Source organism: Nycticebus coucang, chromosome 7 (assembly GCF_027406575.1).
Source record: "Nycticebus coucang isolate mNycCou1 chromosome 7, mNycCou1.pri, whole genome shotgun sequence".
Lineage (NCBI taxonomy): Eukaryota > Metazoa > Chordata > Mammalia > Primates > Lorisidae > Nycticebus > Nycticebus coucang.
In genome coordinates this window covers 115188208-115207566 of record NC_069786.1, presented here as the reverse complement: position 1 = coordinate 115207566, position 19359 = coordinate 115188208, and the positions used below count along the sequence as shown (strand labels likewise).

Below are 19359 nucleotides of genomic sequence, written 5' to 3'. Positions count from 1 at the left end.
AGCCAGACTGCTATGCTGCAGTGCTGGGCAAATCCTTAAAATTTCTGTGCCTTAGTTTCTTCATCGGCAAAATGGGTTTACTGGCACCCAATGAGTGTGAGCAAAGAGCTTGGGACAGTAACTGAGCTTTGGTTAGTAACACCTGAGCAAAGGGCTAGGTCCAGACGTGCAGCGTCCCCCTCCACGGGTACTCCTCTACCATCGCTGTTGTTAATGGCTCCATGGAAGTTACATTGATAGGAGTGTCAGCATAGCACAGAGGGCAAGGGAACATCTCCAGAGCCAGGCTCTGGGTTTGTATCCTGCCTTCTGTTGGCCAATTTATTAACCTCTGTGTGCCTCAGTCTCCTCATCTGCAAAATGGGGACAATAATAATACTCAGTTTTACGAGAATTAAATGAGTTAAGTTTTGCAAAATTGCTAAGAACAAGGCCTGGCTCGGAGCGAGTGTGACGGGAGTATTTGGGGCTGTAGCATCTATGATTATTACATTGTTCAGAGTGAGAAGCTTGAGCATAAGGCCCTCTCATTCCCCAGTGTCCAGATGGGTCCTTGAGGTATGCTGGAGAGGAGGGTCTGCCTAATGCTGCCATTCTGGGCTCGAGCCTTGGAATCCTGCACTACAACCCTTGGGAGATGAACCGATGGCAGGGCTGGCACCAAGAGCCTCTGCAGACCCTCCAGAGTCTGCCCCTCTGGAGAGGGAAGCATCCTTATTTGGGTGCCTCAGGGACAATGGGGGTGGTCTCTGTGGACACCAAGACTGTGGGGTCATAGCGCACAGGCCATGGGGTGGCAGGGGGACCTGGCTCTCCCTGGCACATTCCGGGCTCCTGAGAGGGTGGCCAGGGGCCAGGGTGCCGGAGGGAAGGAGGCAGCCTTTTAAGGAAACATTTCTCTGCTTAAAAAAAAAGAGACAAGAAACATTGAAACACACCACAAAGTTAGTGGGCTGGCCGGCTGGCGGGCCTGGAATGCACAGCTGTGGGTGGAGGGGGCAGAGGCCATGGGGGGTAGCAAGTTGGGTCCCAGGAGGAGCACTTGGGTCCCAGGCCCTTGGGCTGGAGCATGGCAGCTCTACCGCAGATCCAGGTTCTTAGCGGGGTGATTCTGCCTCAGGGGGCTGGGAAAGGCACCCTTATCATCTCACCTGGTCCTCGCCACTGCCTTAGGCTGGGTCTGGGAGAGAGATGCTGCCATTTGTCTCAGAGAACACCTGTCTCTTCTGCTGCTGCCTTGCTCCTGGCCTCCTGTAACAGAGGGGACCAATGGTGGGGGCTTGGCCCTGCATTCAGGTTCCCTGCCCAGCCTCAGCTCCAGCTCAGAAGAAACAATCACTGCAAATGCGCTGTCCCGGGGAGTGTACTTACTCCCTGCCAGAGCCTGAGGGTCCCATGGTGATGGAGTGAGTTGGGAGAGGTCACCTTGGGGATCTGGCCTGTGACATGGAACATTATAGTCCCCAGAGTGGGTTTTGGGGCTGGTCTGGGAAGGAACAGCAGTATCACTTGTGGCTGAGACCTTGTCTGGTGTGCAGGGCAGGCAGGGAGCCCTGAAAGCTACAGTCAGCTTTGGGTACTGACTTCCCTTTTTCTCCCTGGCTGTTCCCTTAGCACCTCCACCTACCCCTGGGCCCTATCCCTGGATTTCTGGCAGTAATTGCCCCTAAGTTTTCTTATTGTCCTGAGAGTGGGGTCCTGAGTGATAAGGTCCCCTTTACATCTTGACTTGGAATCAGACTGCCTGGATTCAAATCCCAGCCACTTACCAGCTGTGTGGCCTTCGGCAAGTTGTCTAACCTCTCTGGGCCCCATGCACCTCAGCTGGGGATATAACAGTAGTACCCACCTTACTGAGTTGTTGATAGGATTAAATGAGTTACCATAGGTAAAGCATTTATAATAGTATCTGCCATAGAGCACATATTCGATAAGTGGTGCATAGGGTTGTTGATGGCCCTTTTGGTCCCATATGGTTCTCCCAGCAGCCCTGGAATTCTGTTGACTAAAGGGTGATAAATGAAGGCTGAGACTACTTGGGCCTCTTTGTTGGAGAATGAGTTGGGCTGGGGGCCTGTGTCATGAATGGGTCTAGAGCCCAGAGCTGCTAACTGCCAGCCACCTCACCCCAGATCATGGGCCCCAGTGTCATGGTCTGGGCTGGGGTGTCAAACCTGGGGATTCCTTGGGCTGGTGGGAGGATACCACAAGCAAGAGGAAGGCAGACTCGGCCAGGCTACTTGGTCTTGTGCCATCACCACTCCACAGGGCTGCCCACTGTTGGGCGTCCCCCCTTTGGCTGTCCATGGCTTGTGCCCAGACACCCTCATGCCTGAGGGAGAGCCTCCCCCTCTGTGCCCTGTGTGGGCCCCTTGCCTGATGTTCAGGTCAGGAACTGGAGCCAAGGTTGAGGATTGAGCTCCAAGAAAAACGTGTCCCGGCTAGAAAAAGGAGCACATTGAGTCTGATAAATGCCCCTGCTAATTGTCAGGGTAATGGCTCGGCTGCCTGGCCTGGCCAGGGGAATGTTATCTCAGGGAGGGGAGCGAGCAGTCAGTCCTCCCTCCCTTCCTCTCCTCTCCTCTCTCCCTCTTCCCCACCCCTGTCTGGAGGCCCAAGTTGCCATCTTCTCCAGGGCAGAGAGGGAGATGAAGGCAGCAGTTCACCCATAGTGGGATGGTTTGGTACTCTGCCCCCCAAGGCCTTTCTCATTCATTAGCAACAGTGATAGCTTTCTTTGGAAAAGCTGGCAGGGGCCCTTCACTGCCTGTCTCCCGCTGCTGTGGGAAACTTGGCCAGGGCTGCAAGGAGCCTTCCGCAGCTCCGACCTTTGGGTGAGATCCCTTGGTGATGGGGAGAATGGAGGAGGTGAATTTCCCTTTTCTAGAGGTCTTCATCTCAGCTTTTAAAAATGCAAACCAAACTTTACCACATTGTAGAGAATTCAGAAAATAGGGCAAAGAATGAAAATTCTTCTTACTTCCTTACCTATCTGGTGTTAATTCCTGCTGTCTGACCTCCAGCATCCCGTATCTGCATAGTGTGCACAGGATTGTGGTTGTGCCACACATTTCACTCCTGGGTTCTATGCCCCCCACCCCAGGTGTTGTCACCTAAGCATGTGCCCCTGTTGCCACGAGTCTTCTGAGGAACGTGCTAACTGGACAATCTCAGTTGGGTGAGGGAAGGGGTGGGGGGCAGGGGATGACCTTGAGAAGAGACCTCACCTGTCTTTTCTCTGCTTCTCCCACAGGTGGCTGCCCCCTGCGTTCCTCCATCCAACCATGAGCTGGTGGTGAGTGACGGCCCTTCTTTACCCCCGCTGGCCAGCCCCCCTTTGCAGATCCCCACTGGAGCTTTCTTTAGATGGAGTATGTTGTTGGGCAATGAGGTGGGAGGAGGAGGGTCGACCTCCGTAGGCTGAAGCTGGACTGGGAGGAAATGAGTCATGAGGCCCCTTCTGATGAGATGCAGGGCCTGCTATTTCCAACCTTGAGACTCGAGTCCTTGGAAAAACCCATAAAAGGGCATCTCGTGTGTCTCTAGGTCTGGCCAGGTGCCTGTTGTCCCAGGGCTCAGAGGACTAGGGGCTGCTGTGGTATCTCCTTCTGCCTACTGGGTCCTGGGTCAGGTGCCCTCCAGCAAGGGACGGGGGTGGGTGGCATGACCCAGAGTCCACCCACCTGGGTGGTTTCTCACATCCAGGTGGCCTCTGTTCAGGGTCAGCTCCTTGGCTTTACTATGCTTTTCTGGTCTCTTCATTTCCCCTCCATTAGGCTTCCAGAATAGTCTGGAGGGGGTCATAGAATAGTCTGTGACCTGTGGGCTGTGGAGGGGCCCTGGCTAGTTTGGGGTATTGGGTGCTCTTCCTCCCTGCCCCTTGCCACCTCTCATCTTGTCACCTCTCATCTCTCCTCCCTCCTGCACTGCTGGAGGTGGCAGGGTTCTGGGGGCTGTGGAGGAAGGGGCTGGATGTATGTGTATGTGTGGGTGCGTGGTGCATGTGCACGGGCCTGGGGGATGTGCTGTGGAGGGGGCACCATATAGGCATGGTGGGATGGTTTGGTGGCAAGTGCTTGGGATGGTGCTGGTATAGGTGGGGCTGGGGGGCAGGGCTCTCCCGGGGCCTAGGCACTGGTGGGTGTGCACACACCTGTGTGGCCCCTTGCTCAATCATGCCACCTACCTCAATTTGCTCCAGCACCTATGTGCCCCATGACAATTGGTCAGTCCCACACTCTTTCAGGTCCTCAGTTTCCCTTTCTGTCAAAGAGAAGGGCTGGATTAGATGCTCCAAAGTTCCTCTCAGTGCTCATAAACTTCCCCTGTCCCTCCGTCCCCATTCAGCATGGTGGTGGAATGAAATACAGCACGGAGAACTCCGGGCTCTTGGTGTCACTGCTCTCTGCACTGGCCTAAGCCCTGCTGGGCTGTTTACCATCTTTGCAGTGGCTCCTCTGTCCCTGGTCTCACCAGGGTCAGACCCTCCTGGCCCTCCGTGCTGCCCAGCTGTACTGCTCCAGCTGTGGAGTGTCATTCGCTCAAAACACAGTCAAGGGTCGTCTGACAACAGTGGGGGTGGAGAGTGGGGTGTTGTGGGGAATGGGGCCAGAGTGCAGCCTGGCTTGGACCTGCCAGTGAGGGATTGCTCTTGGATTGCAGAGGGACAGCAGGGGCACCAGAGGAGGGAGGCGGGGTGAGCATATCTCTCTCATCATCCCAGCTGAACTAGCACCTTGTGGCTGGGAACAGAATGTCCTTGGCTGCTTTGGGAGGCTGGGGGCCTAGTGTTTAGGGACCACCAGGCAGAAGCCAGATGTCTGGCTGCTGGGAGTCTTATGAGCTTTGTTTACATGAGGAGGGGCAGAGGTTGGAACAAAAGGGAATAGGTTGGCATTCCAGCTGGAGGGGCTGCAGATAAAATTCTGAAGGACTCTTGCCTGAGTGAGGTGGTAGAATCTTTTAGTCTCTATGGTGTGTCCCATTTTGGGGAAGGTGAGCCAGCCACATGGTTGGGAAGGGGTGGTGCCACCTGACTGAGCTCCCAGAGGCTCCCCTACCTGAGTCAGAACCCATCCCCCTGCACTAGAGAGCAGGAGTCAAGGCTGCCACCCTCTGGGTCTGACTTTGCATTCTCTGGATTCCCTGGGTGTGTGGCCTTGAACATGTGGCTTAACCTCCCTGGACTGCACAGTCTCTTCTTCAGAATGGGAGGTAGAATTAGTACCTAGCCCATAAGGTTGTCCAAAGAAAAAAATGAACAAATCCATTTAATTAACCTGTTTTCAAAACCCTTCAATGCCTGTTCACCTTGAAGCAAAAGCCCAGTTTCTCCCGTTGGCCTGCACGGCCTTACATGAAAGATTTCCTCTCTCCCCTCACCTCCTTCTATTCCACCTCTCTCTCACCATTTTCCTCTTTCACCTCCATTCCTTCCCATCTCCTCACTCATTCTGTTTCAGTCACATGGCCTCTTTCTAGTCCTTGAACATACCGGGCATGATGCCTCAGGACCTTTGTACTTGTGGTTCCCTCTGCCTGAAATGCTCACCCCACAGATATCAGCAAGGCTCCCTCCTGCCCACGTCTTTGCTCAACTGTCAGCATTTCCCTTGCTCCAGCAACCTTCCCTCTCTCTCCTGCTTTCCTTGCCCCTTGGCACACGTCACCTCTGATACCCTATGCAGTTTACTTACTTACTTCTGTTTAAGAGGTTTTATCCACACCAGCATATAAAGTCATGGGGACAAGGGACTTTCCCTATCTTGTACATGGCCGTATCACCACTGTCTTGCACACAGCAGGTGCCCTATATGTATTTACTGAGTGAGCGGAAGAAAGGTATTCAGCCCAAGGTCTAGCACAGACCAGGCAGCAGCAGACAGGACTGCTCTTGCTCATACCGCCTGGCTTGCTGACCGGGGGCTGATGAATTCTGTAGTGGGTGGAGTCTGTGGCAAAGGGGTGGCTCTGTTGCTGTCCCTGGGGGAATGAGAAAGTGACCCAGGGGAAACCAGAGAAAGTTTGGCTTCTCTTGAGAGCACTCAGCACCTGTTTCCTCATGGGTGGGTGAGACGAGTGCTTTGAACAGGTTCACAAGAGGGAGGAAAGGGCGGGTTTGTATTTTTCCTTCCTTTTCCATTCGCTGCCTGCCCTCCAACCTCCCTGCCCCCTCCCTAGCCCTCACATGGTATGTCTATCTGTCTGTTGTGTTTTCCCCATGGCTCAGCCTGGCTCCAGTTCTCCCTTCAGTCTTCTCACTGATCTTGCTTAAACCCTAATCCTGCGGGATTCAGACTCCTCATCCTGGACACAGAATTTCTGCCTAGTTTCAGGTCCTGCTGGCCAAACACATTTTCCAGGCTGTGCCCAGGCTGACCAGGGTAAAGTGGCTTAATCTTCAACCCATGATTTTGTCTTACTCAACGGATGTTGCCCAAGGCCTTGGGTAGAAGGGTCCTAGGGTCACCACCCTCCTGTGGGTCTGCTGGTGGGGCAGGATGGGGAGTGGAGAGGGCTTGTCTGCCATGTACGCTCCTGATCCTTGCAAAGAGCTGAAGCAGCTTTTCTCAACTTCTGAGAAATGAAACTGAGAGGAATTTCCCGATGGTGACAGCTACATGGAGTGGCCATCAAGGTCGGCGAGAGACACAGGCCTTTTGCACATGCAGCCTGGCACCCAGGAGACCTGGGCTAGGGAAGAAATGGCATGCTTACTGCTTGTCCTTGCATGGGCCATCCCAACCAGGGGCTTGGAATGTCCTTGCAGAATGACTTGGAGGTCTGGAGGTTGGGTAGGGAGTCGGGAGGGGGGTGATTGGGAGAATAAGACTGTCAGTCTGGTTTTACCCTTACTAGTACTAACAGCAACAGTGGAGAAGTTAACCCTGTGATGGGACCTTGTATCTGCCAAGCTTTATTTTGAAAGCTTTACAAAAATACACTCATTTAATCTCGATGACAACGTAAGGACATAGGTGCTGTGGGCATCCTCAGTGTCACAGATGAGGAGCTAAGGCTGAAGGCCATAGAGCTGCCAAAAGGGGGTGCTGGGATTCCAACTCAGTGGTCTGGCACCAGAATCAACCCTCCTAACCACTAATAATGACAAATGTCCTTGTTACTTGCATAGTACCTACAGTTTCCAAATCCCTTTTTTTTTTCATGACATTGGGCCATCAGAGACCCACAGTGGCCTGTGCAGGATCTAGGGCTGGCCCGAGTCCATCTGGTATATGCAGGAGAGGCAAATTGTATCATGGAACCAACTGGGGTGCAGAAAAGTGGGTAACCTGCTTATGGTCATACAGCTAGCAGTGGCAAGGCTGGGTCAGGGGTGAATTCCTGGTCTACCTGCTCTCCAGGGTACCCTGGGCGTTTGATCCTGATGTAAGTCCCGTGAAGGTGGCAGGCTTCTCTTGGGCCCTTCTTTCTAAATAGATGGCTTCTTTCTTTGCCAGTGGGCCTGGGATATATGGAGGGTCTGTCCATCTCACCATCTAGCCATCTTGTGAGTTATCATCTGAGCACCTGCTGTGTGCCTGGCACTGCTCTGCATGCTGGGGCTGCAGGGTTTTTTGAAGGCAGGTGGTCCTGGAATAGGCCTGGAGCCATGGGGCCGAGTGGACTTGAGACAGACACCCTTTGGCCCAGTCTTGCTCTTTTGCAGATAAGGAAACAGACCCTGAGATTTTAAAATGACTTTCTCAAGATCTCCCAGTGTCAGATCTGGGGCTGCAAGGCACTGGCTGTGTCACGGAAGAAGGGAAGGATGTGTGACATGAACTGGTACATGTACCAGAGGAAGTGTGGACTAAGCCCCAGCCTGCTGTTCTGCTCTGCCTCAAGGAGAACAATGAGTGGTCACTGTAATTAGGCTGAACTCCAGCCTGATGCACCCATCCCGGGGCACTGGGCAGGTCAGTGGTGGCCATCTTTGGGAATCCTGAAAAATGGCTGTTTTGCAAAGCAGAGGGACAATCTCTGGGCATGGCATTCCCCGGAGGATGCACTGCATGGGGAGGCAGGTTGGAAATCCCAACTGTGCAACCCCTAGGGCTGCTTGGTCCAGAGAGGGAACGCGTGGGATGGGCACAGAATGGGAGCAAGGATATGTTAAATGACAACGGGCTCATTTTCTATTGTCTTCCAAAGTAGGGCTCAGAAGGTAGGACCAATGCGGAGATTTGGGTGTGAAGAAGCACTTTCCTAGTATCTCAAAAGGCCCACTGGGGATGTCTGGAGGGCTCATGTTCTTTCACGCACTCACTGACACCTGCCTGGTGTGAGGCACAGTGCTGATGGAAGGTTCCTGCCTGTGTGGATGTTGCCCCTAGGCTGGACTGTGAAGGGACAAGGTCCCTGAAGTCAAGGCATCCCTAAATGAGCTGAACACCTCCCCTGTGACCCACTCTGGGAGAGGTCCAAGTAGGGTGAAGGGCCCTGTTCAGTGGGAAAGAGAGAGAGAACTATGCTATGGAAATTAATTAGTGCCTGACTCCAGGGTTCTGACCAGAGGTAGCCTTGGGGCTCAGGGAAGGAAGTGATCCTTTTGTGCTCTGATGGTGGAGATCTGCCTCCTATCCCAAGTCCAGCTTAAGATTTGAGCAAACAAGAAGAACAGAGAGAGGGAAGGAGGGAGGGGGGGGATGGGGCCTTGGTGTGTGCCACACCTTCTGGGGGCAAGACACGATTGCAAGAGGGACTTTACCTAAAAAATGCAATCAGTGTAACCTGGCTTATTGTACCCTCAATGAATCCCCAATAATAAAAAAAAAAAATAAAAAGGAAAAAAATAAAAAATAAAAAATAAATAAATAAATAAAAGATTACCGCCCCCCCCCAAAAAAAAAGATTTGAGGAAACAGAAGAGAGGAGGGAAAAGGAGAGAGGTTGTTCCAGAAGGTGGCTGGTCAGAGCGGGGCAGGGCCTTGGTAACAATTGCTGAGCCTGATAGAGGCCCAGGACAAATGACCCTAAGTGCTTTGGACTAGTCTGTTCTTGCTGGGGGGAAGAAGGGACTGAGCAATCTTGTATTTGGGCTTGAACATAACCCCTGGTGGCTGGGAATGGGGCTGGTGGCAGGAGCAGTGAGAGAGTGGGATGGAGTCAGGGATGAGTGTGGCATTTGTGGGCCCCAGCAGCTGTGAGCAGAGGCTGCAGACTGGTAAAGAGAGGGCAAAGCAGTGGGGTGGCCAGAGGGGAAGGGGCCAGATCATGGAGGAGTCTGCAAGCTGAATTGGGGAACTTGAATTTGATGTGCTAAGCACTAAGGCCATTCTGGGTCCTTGAGTGGAAGAGTAACCCAAAGCAGGATGTTAGAGCTGGGAGCTGGTAGCCAGCTGTGGGCTGGCTTGACAGGGAGAGCTGCCCGAGGAGGGCATGGCCTTCTGGATGGGGATGGAAGTGCTACTCAGCATGGCTGCTCAGGTAAGGAGGCCTGGAGGGGGCTAGAGGAAGGCCTCCGGGAGCACAGTGGGGGAGGACAGCTACATCCAGTGGGGGACACTGCAAGAGGGGGCATTCACCAGCCCCGGGGCCAGGGCTGGTGAATGTGTGCAGGCTGGCTGTGGTGGGGGTGTTCATGGTTGCCCAGCCTCAGCTGAGATTTGGGTGCTGGGCCCCTGGGAGTGAGTTTAGGGGGAGGCGATAAGGACAGGAGTGACCTTGACAGGCTCGTCCCCTGGTGGGGGTAGTGGACGGAAATCAGACATAACTTTCCACTTAATCACATCAGCCTGTTCTTTTCTTATGGTGGCCTCTGACTGCCTGGGAGAGGATATGGCCCCTGGATCAACTGAGCTCATACCCTTGAGGTCCCAGGCTCTGGCAGGCTTCCCCTTCCTACTCTGCCTGCTCAGCACCCTCTCTGTAGCCCCTGGCCATTGGCACCCACTTCCACAGATGGAGGCTCAAGGTGCAGACTGGAGCTCACAGTGAGCTGTTTGCCTTCCCTGGAAACTCAGTCTCTCCTCATTTACCAAAAAGGGTTCAAAGTGCTCCTTCTAGGGACTTTGTGATGACTCCTTGGGAGGTGCAAAGCATGGAAAAAGAGTTCTCTCTGTCCTCTGTGTTATGATCACTGTTGATAGTTGGCCCTCAGGAGGCTGTGGGGACCATTAAAGGAGGCATGGCTATCATGTGCTATCGAACTAGCCACACTCCCTCTAAGTGCCCCATAAATGCTTTTTCCCTGCCCTTCCTTTCTGCTTTTAGCCCCCTCCCTGCATTTGCTTATGGCTCTATTTTTGGAACAAGTGAGCCTGTAATAACGTTCTCTGGGTCCTGGGATTGAGGCTGGTCCAGGCTCCCAGCTCCCTTCCTGATGAGCAGTGCTGTGGTGACTTCACAGATCATTGCCATGGCAATAGATGTGATGTCATGGGGTCTTTTTGGCCCCTAAAACTGCCTGGATTCCAGGCCTCCCAGGGGACCAGAGTAGGGAGGGCTGGGTGGAAGGGGGCAGGGTGTGAGGAATTTTTGGACGGAATGTTCCTCTGGAGGCTGAGGCTGAATTCAGCCCCACCAACCCCCCGCCCTGAGCTCAGGCTTGGGCACCTCCCCCAACCCTGCTGTCTTCTTCCTCCAAAACAGCAGCCCACAGATACATTTTTCCCAGCCCACCCTCCTTGCAGGCCACCAACGTGTCCTACTGCATGAGCCTTCAGGCAGTCATCCCAGCCACCCCTCCTGTCCTGGCCCCTCTTTGGGCCTACACAATGGAGGAGAATACAGGCTTATATAGAGAGAGCGTGCTTGTCTTTTTTTAGGAAAATAAAAAAAATGAGGAAAGTATGTATAGCTTCCCTTATCCACGCTGTGGCCCACCACCCCTCAAACGCAGGAAGTTCTCTGTGTTGTCTGATCTCAGTCTTTCCTGCTACAGCCTAGTTCTCACTCTTCTTATGGAAGTGCAGTGAAGACCTGGGGCACAGGGACTTCAATTAGTCTTTGCTTCTCAGAATGCTTGCTCCTATCGGGAGGGAAGTTGGTTAAGAGTGAGAGGACCTCCACACCTACGGTGCATCTTACAAGGGTACATGTGAAACTTACTAAATGTAGAATATAAATGTCTTAACACAATAACTAAGAAAATGCCATGAAGGCTATGTTAACCAGTCTGATGAAAATATTTCAAATTGTATATAAAATCAGCACATTGTATCCCATGACTGCATTAATGTACACAGCTATGATTTAATAAAAAAAGAGTGAGAGGACCTGAGGAAAGGTCATTGCCAGGGAGAGGAGTGATAGCATGGGGGGATGAGATGACCAAGGTTCAAATAGCAGCTCTCCTGCTGACTGGCTGTGTAACCCTGGGCAAGTCATTTAGTTTCTTGTGCTCTCAGTTTCCTCAGCTGGAAAATGGGATCATGCTCTCCTCCCGGGGTGTATTGATGATCAGGAAAGCAAAGAGCCTAGTATGTTGTCCTACGTCCAGGGCATTATTAGCACCAACTGAATAGTTGTTCTTACACTAACTTTATGCGGCAGCATCTCCAGGGTGGTGCTGGCACTAGAGTGGGGAGGGTGAGGCACCCAGGGAGTGATATCTGAGAGGGAGTCACTTTCACGATTGTCAGGGGCACTTGGAAGGCCTGAGAGTGATGCCTCCTTATATCCTATGCTGAAAGCGCCCTGGCCTGGTCCTGGCCTTGCTCCAGACTCCCTAGCTTGGGACCTTGGGGCAGAGAAGTCTATGAAGAGCAGGGCTTGGTTTTTAGGTAGCTCTAGGTCCAAACCCTGCTGCCACCTGCTCCCCAGCTGGAGTCTGAGTGGTCCTGCCTGGAGGTAAGGGGGATTCTGGAAGAGTTACAAAGTGGCCGCCCTCAATTCGGAAAACCTGGGGATGTTAAGCTCTAGGCTTTGTCCTGGGACTGGGCAGTGGGTGAGGCCAGAGAGAGGGGCTGTCCCTTTCTGGGCTCTTCCTGCTTCATCCTTCTGCAGCTGACCGATGGGGAAGGCAGAGAAGAGCCCACAGGGAGGTACCAGCTTAATCTGCCTGCAGGCTGGCTGGGGCCCAAGGCCACAGAAGCGAGGTGAGCTTGGCAGTGAGCTTTACAAACCTGGTGGGCAGCCCTGCCCTGCCATGAACCTTTCCATGAGAGGCCAATCGTGTCAGACCTCCTGCAACCCAGTTTCCTCATCTATGAAATGGGGAGATGGAGGATACAATGTCTCAAGTCCTCAGAGCTGATGTTCTGAGTGTTGTGTTTGTGTGAATGTGTGTGTGAGTGTAGAAAGGTCCTGACCAAAAACGAAGCAAAGATGGTGATTGGGAGCTTTCTTTGGTTCCAGAGGGTCCCAGAGGTGCTGGCTGCATTGTCAATGTTGAACATGATGGGGTGTCGGGAGCGATAGTGAGAGTTCTCTTGGTTTAGTCACTCAACAGGTATTTAAAGAGGGCCTGCACTGTACCAGCCACTGTTCTAGGCTCCACTGGGAGAAGGAGCTTACATTTTACTGGGAGAGATGACAGGCTCTCAATGAGATAAGCAAGTAAAGTATAGAGTTTGTTGGAAGATGATGAGTTCTAAGGAGAAAAGCCAGGGAAAGAGTAAAAATGTGTGTCTGTGTGTGTTTGTGTATATCTGTCTGTGGGGGTATGGCTGAAAGTAGGGTGACAGTCAGGGCTTAGGGCGTCTCTGCCAACCATCTGAGTTCTAAGGCTGATACTTGGGTTGCCACAGATCCAGGTGACCCAGGGGCTTCTCTGTGGCCCCGGCCTCCCTGTAGGGTGTGGGCAGGGCCACCTTGGGGGACCCTGCCTTCATGTTACCAGTGCCTTCTCTTTTTCTCTCCAAATAGTCTGGCAGAGGTTGGGAGGTAGAGAAATAAGACGTTAATCCCAGGAGAACTGGGGTGGAGGGTGGAGGTGGAGAGGGCAGCATGCGTGCTGGGCTGTGTTTGCAAACTCTGCAGGATAACTTGGCTGTTTAGGTCGGGGGGGGGGTTTGGAAAATTTTAGCTCCTCAGAAGACATCTCAACCAGTAAGCTGAAGGCATCTGGTTGCTGGCAAGCATGGCCCCATGGCCTGCCTCCAGCTGGCGCAGGGGAGGGCAGGGGCAAAGGGGATGGTGCTCAGATGATCGCTGGCAGGAATAGAAAGTTTTCTCTTGCACTGCTGAGGCCTGTGGTTTCTAATATTGACTCCAGCTCCCTTGTCTGCACCATGCCAGATCCAGGAGGAGTGGCGCACGGTGGGCCAGGGGTTTTGGGCCTTGGGGACATGCAAATGCTGCCCCAGTGGTGGAGACAGTAAATCATAATGGCTGCTAACATGCACCGAGCGCTTCCTGGGTGACAGGCCTGTCCTACGTGCTTTATGTGCTTTATTTCATTTGATCCTCATGAAACAACCCTGTGCAGTCCTATTGAGGAGCAGCAGGGACAGAGTGACCTGTTGCGGAGCAGCAGGGACAGAGTGACCTGCTCAAGGTTGCGCAGTAAGGTAGTAGCTGAGAGGCAGCGTGTGGACTGGGCTGTCTGCTACCAAGGCCTGTCAGTTCAGGCCAGTGGTTCTCAGAGTCATCTGGGACCTGCGTTGCCTGGAAACCTGTCAGAAATGCTCATTCTTGGGTCCCACCATAGGTTTAACTGACTCTGAACCTCTGGAACAGGGCCAGACACCTGTGTGTCAAGAGTCCTCCAGTCGTTCTGATGCTTGCTCGAGCTTGAGACGCCCTGGCGCACTCTTTGCCCAGAGTGGAGGCCTGTTTGGAGGCCTTCCCAGAGGAGGAGGAGAAGGGGGCTCTTTAGGGGGTGGAGAAGGCCTGGAGGCAGCACTCAGTCTAACACATCAATCTCTTTCCTTTTCTGTTCATTCGTGGGAGGTTGTAGCCAAGGGGTGGATCATGAGGGCTTTGAAGCTGGGGATCTGGGGTCCCACCTCAGTCCTGCTATGTAGGCTCTGTACTCCCCAAAGGTCACCTCCCCTCCCCCCAGAGATTAGCATCTTTCAGAGGGGAGGCAATGAGGCCATCCTGACCAGCTCTGGATTTTCACATGAGCCTGATGGCATCCTGGACAGGAAGAGACAGGCCAGGGGTAGAGAGGCCATCAATGCCGGCATGGGATCCCCCAACAGAGGGATGGGGGTGGTGGGTAGTTGCTGGAGGCTGAGGGGATCTCAGAGAGCACAGGGCTCACCCCTCAGCCTAGGGCAGGGACCCCTGAGGATTTCTTGGTGGACTTGTCCCCTTGCCCAGTGGCCTGGGGCTCTGGGAGGTGAGTGGGTTAGGGGTCAGGATTGGGGTTGAGCTGGGAGGGGTGTAGAATATAGATTTTTACTTCTCCGCCAGAGCTGTCCTCATCCTTAGGCTCCAGGTGGAGAGAGGAGGGCATGTGGAGGTGGGGGAAGTAGTGGGGAGTGGGAGGAGTGGGAGGGGTGCACTTATGTGCCTCCCCCACTCCATGGTCCTGACCTGGACCCTGTCCCCCGTCTATCATCCCAAGATGCTTTGGCCTTGAACTGCACAGAAAGTTCCATGCCCTGGAGAGCAGTTTGGCCTCAGCCTCCTGTCTTCCAGGCAGTAGGTTAGATGAGCTGGGCCCTTTCCAGAGAGAGTACTGCTACCTTCAGCTTGGCCTGCGTTCTGCCTCCTTGCCCATCTTGGTTGGCTTCTCCCTGGTGCCAGAACCTTCTAACTGTTCCCCTGTCTTCAGATATAAGCAGCTCATCTCTCAGGCCCCAGGGTTGAGGCTGGGGGCAGGTGCCTTCTGTTCTGAGACAAGATTGCAAAGCTGTTTACACTCATCTTTGTGCAGGTTTGCTCCATAACCTTTAGTTGTGCCCATGTCCTTGGGCATGATTTAGGGGCCCATAGTCAGCCATTTAACTGACATGGAAATAGAGCCCCAGAGGCTGTTCAGCACTTGGACCTGGAATAGGAGGTTTCTCTTCCTACCATAGGGCCCCAGGAATCCACTCTTCAGCAAACCTTTAGTGGGAAGTGCTTCTGTGGGTCTGAGCAGAGGAAGGATGGCATCATGGTGAGGTACAGGATTGGTCAACAGGAGTTTATTGGTGCCCACTACACATAAACCATAGTCCTGGCAGCAGGAAGTTTTCCAGTGAGTTAGTAAAAATTTGCTTTGAATTTTCCTTGGGTGAAGGCGGGATAAGAATCACAAATAAAACAGTAGTTGGAGAAATAAGACATATATTCCCACAGTGGGATTATTCATACACTAAGGACCAGATAAGTGGCAAAGACAGTGAGGCTGATTGGTGTTTAAGGGGGAGAGAGATTTGTCACTGCTGGAGTGTCAGAAAGGGCTTCATGGAGAAGAGCCCTCCATGAAGGAAAAGAGGGGAAGCCATTTCGCAAGCGAAGACCTGGAAGTGGGAATAAGCAAGGAGGGCCCGAGGCCAGGTCTGATGGAGCAGGGCCTTTGTGGACAGAAACAGGCCTGCATGGCCTCACGGCTTAATGGTGGTGGGCTTTGAAAGCCCACTGGAGTGCTGAGACTCCCAAGAACTTCAAAGCCTGCCCCTGTTCCTATTGGAGTTCATAGTTTGGGTCACTCATTTAATTTCTCATTATCTGTAAGTATGCTAAAAGGTTAATGGTACTCACCTCCCTGGATTCTTGTTGAGAATAAACAAGACAGTGTAAGTCACTTCTTATTGATTTTTGAGGGTCCAAGACTGAATCCAGATGCACAGTGCCAGGCATTGAGCGTGGGTCCTTGGTGAAGATTTGTAGAACTGAAGGGTTCTAGTACTATTAAGACTATTTTTCATTTCTAAACACTGTCCCTCATGAGGAGCCAGCTGGGATGTATTTTAGTCTTGGGTTGGCATCACCTTCCACCAGCCGTGGGGAGAGAGCTAATACTGACACTTTCTGCCCCGAGGTTCACACCGTTTCTCCCTTTGTCCACAGCCCATCACCACTGAAAATGTGCCAAAGAATGTAGTGGACACGGTGAGTGCCAGCCAGGGGCAGGGCTGGAGCGGCCTGGGCAAAGGAGAAGTGGAGGGTAGATTAGGGGGAGAATGGGCCTCTGTGGTTGGGGACATCCTTCTGGAGTAGAGTTGGGGACCTTAGGGGGAGGTGGTAGGGATGCTAGTGACATTGGGAGCCAGGCATCTTATCATCCCTATGTATTCAGAGATGAGCTGCTGGGGAGCTAGGCAGGCAGTGAGGCTGGTGGTTCAATGAAGGCTTCTTTATTAAATATGTAGAATGTGAGGAAGCTGGACAGCTCTTTCCAAACATCTTTCTGACTTAGCAGAGAGACAGATGGTTTTCTCAAGGCTGCATGAAAGAGGAAGGGAGGAAAGTAGGTGGGTCCTTTAATGGGGAAACTGAGGTTAGCTGCTGACAGCTGTCGCCTGGCAACCACCAGCATGGAATCACAGGCCTGGAGTTGGAGGACTTGGGTTAAAATCCTGACTCCACCAAGTTTCTAACGGTGTGACTGTATGAGTCTGTCTGTTATCTGCAAAATGGGAGTAATAGTATCTCCCATAGGAATGGTTGTGAGACGCAAATGGAGAGGGTTTGGCTAGCTCTGAGGGGCCTTTAGTAGAGAAAGAAATGTTAAACAGAAACCAAAATTTGCTCCCAGGCCTTTCTGCCAGCTTCTCACCCTTCCCCCTCATATGTACCCCTCTATCTGTTGACAAATGCAGCAGGTGGAAGGTCTGGGTATCCTGTGATTATTTTCCTAGACTCCCTTCTCTGACTGCCTTTTCCCTGCCTGTAGGGAGAAGGATCCTCCCGGGGTGGAAACACACGGAAAAGCCTCGAGGACAGCGTAAGTGTGGGAAAGCCACAGGAGAAGGATGTGGCTGGGACCCTGGTGGCCGTGGGGATTGGGTGAGAGGGGTCTCAGACCTGTCCTGTTTTGTGGGCTTCCCTTATCCTTCTCTAGAGGGCTTGGAAGGGGTTACTCAGAATGCAAAGCTCATATTGCAAGCAGGTCCATTTGCTTACAAGCTGGGGCCTCAGTCTTGGCTTTGGCCTCCTTCTAAGCTGGATCCAGAGCTTATTTGGCCATGACTTTGCTGGACCTCTGTGCCCCAGAATGGGGAGGGAGGTGAGAGGGCATGCTGGAGGCATCCACAGAAAGGGTAAGGGAAGTGGTAAAAAACACAAGGAGAGGTACTAAGGACTGAGCTGGAGATGGACCCTTGATCTCTTAGACATCATCAGACCTTGGGGAAGTTGTAGAGTATGCTTCTTTGGAGACAGGAGTCTTTGAAAATGGTGAATGCCTCTGTGTGGCTTAAATGCCATTGGTTCAGGAGAAAGCTAGGATGTGGGCTAGTCAGTCACCAGGCCGCCTCCTGCCTTGCACAGGGGGAGGGGATAAGTGGGCACATTTCTTAAAAGGAAGGACCTCTCGTGGTGCCTGTGGCTCAAAGGAGTAGGGCGCTGGTCCCATATGCCAGAGGTGGTGGGTTCAAACCCAGCCCTGGCCAAAAACTTCAAAAAAGAAAAAAAAAAAAGGAAGACCCTCACAGAAGGGTACAGAGGGCTCTTCCAGGACCCATACTGACCCATATTTGTGACTGGGCTCTTCTGCAAATCCCAGGGGCAGACCCTTGGCAAAGCAGGGTTCCCCTTCTGTCCCGCTTTCTCTGAAAGTGTGCCCTGTGCTGGCCCCTCCATCTCACCCGCCCTGGTCTGCAGAGGAACAGGGAGGGGTTTTGGCGGTTGGCACGGGGGGAGCTGTAGAGGGCACGAGGCCCTATCATCTGACAGCTGCCTGACCCATGGCAGGGAGGGCCCCGGAGGGAGGTGTCCGGGGAGCGGGAGGGGGCAACTCCTGCAGGCAGCCTCACTCCTGTGGTGAGCCCACGGCCACTGCTGCAGTGCCCCAGGGCAGCCCTGCACGCCTGCCCTGCAGAGTGGTGGCGTCCTGAGGGCCATGCAGATCCCTCCAGGAGAAGCAGGGAGCACACCTCTCAAATTAGCGGGGAAGGCTCTGTTCAAGGTATGCGAGGGCTCCCGTAGGCATAGTGTGTCAGGGAGGGGTCCTTGTCCAGGTTTGTGGTGTTTCTGGGGCTGAGGTACAGGGAAAAGTAATTTTTTTATGTGTGCCTATTACTGAGGGTGAACTAAGGGCACTCAGGGCATGGAATGTGTGCTCAATAAATGTTAGCTATTCTTATTACTGTTATTTTGACTGAGGGCCAGGAATTGGGCTGGATGTTTTCATAGTCCTGTGCACTCCTATATGGCAGATGCTATGACCCCATTTTATAGATGAGAAAACAGAAGCTTGGAGTTGCCAGATGATTCCATGAATGCCACTTTATCCTTCCCCGGGATCGCTGCTTGGATCTGGTGTTATCCAGGACTCCTAACACTTGGGCAGGGGATAGGGCGACAAGTGTATGAACCAAGACTTTTACTAAATGGTCTGAGCACACTAGGAGTCAAGTTTTAGGGCTGCTGCCTGCCCTGTACCTAGCCTGGGCCAGAATGATCCTGTAAACTAAAGCTGCAGCAAGAGAAAGTGAAGTTAGACTTCATGAAGAACTTCTGACTGTGAGGCTATGAATGACCTTGGTCCTAGGGAAAGAAGTAGGTGTTTGGTTGTGACTGTAGGCTATTTGGTATTTTTAGAAGAAAGTTTTGGTGCTCTGGGATGAGTGTGTCTGGCTCAGTGAGGGTGTTGTCTTATTTGGATTGGTAGGAGGGACAAGATGAGTTTTGGAAAGGTAAGCAAGCAGATTCCAGAATGGCCTCCATACTGCAAAGGAAGAGAGAATATGTAATTTTTAAGGCTCCTGTCATCGATCTCAGGTTGGGTGAACCTAGGGTCATTGGGTCAGTCCCCTGCCCAGCCACTGAGCTCTTCTATAGCTGGCTGGCAGGAGGAGAGACTGTTTTCAAAGCAGCACAGATGCAGCCCTGAGCCCTCTGCTGCCTTGGGTCCTCTGCTGCCCTGGGCCTGCTGCTGCTATAATGTGCCTGTTTGTTGAGCCGTTTTCCTGTCTCTGGCCCACGGCCCAGGACTCACAGGGCAGGAATGGCTGTTTTTCTTTGACAGAGTTGGTGTGTAGCAGAGTTTGTGGATGGTGTGCTATGTCGCACTTTGTTTTGGAAAAATCCAGGCTGGTGGGCAGGAAGGAGAGAGGAAGGGGTGTGGCTGGAGGGTTGGTATGGGGGGAGGTTGGCCACAGCCCCCAGAGGAGATGTAGGAATGGGGCTGGGCCCCTGACGTAGGTCGGTCACCGATCTCTGGCTCCTCACACGGCCCCTGGTGTTCTCTTACAGACCCTTCTCCCAACTGTGCTCCCCTGGGGACTTGGTCTCAGGAAACAGCTTTTCTTTTGGTCCAGAGCTGTTGTGTTTGGTCTGTGGACCTTAAAGGAAGGCAGGACTCTTTCCACAGAG

General features: G+C 52.9%; 1 protein-coding gene across 13 annotated transcripts in view; it reads left to right on the top strand.

Annotated features, from left to right (window-relative positions):
* TNS1 (tensin 1) overlaps positions 1 to 19359 on the top strand; it is a 218177-nt gene that overhangs the window by 100399 nt on the left and 98419 nt on the right. For 12 of the 13 annotated variants that reach the window (XM_053598389.1, XM_053598392.1, XM_053598391.1 and 9 more), the window contains 3 exons: positions 3254 to 3295; positions 15892 to 15933; positions 16718 to 16768. In XM_053598389.1, coding sequence (XP_053454364.1) covers positions 3254 to 3295; positions 15892 to 15933; positions 16718 to 16768 — 135 coding nt within the window. Of the gene's footprint in view, positions 1 to 3253; positions 3296 to 15891; positions 15934 to 16717; positions 16769 to 17764; positions 17951 to 19359 lie in introns of those variants that run through there. The other variant, XM_053598393.1, reaches the window with a different exon arrangement.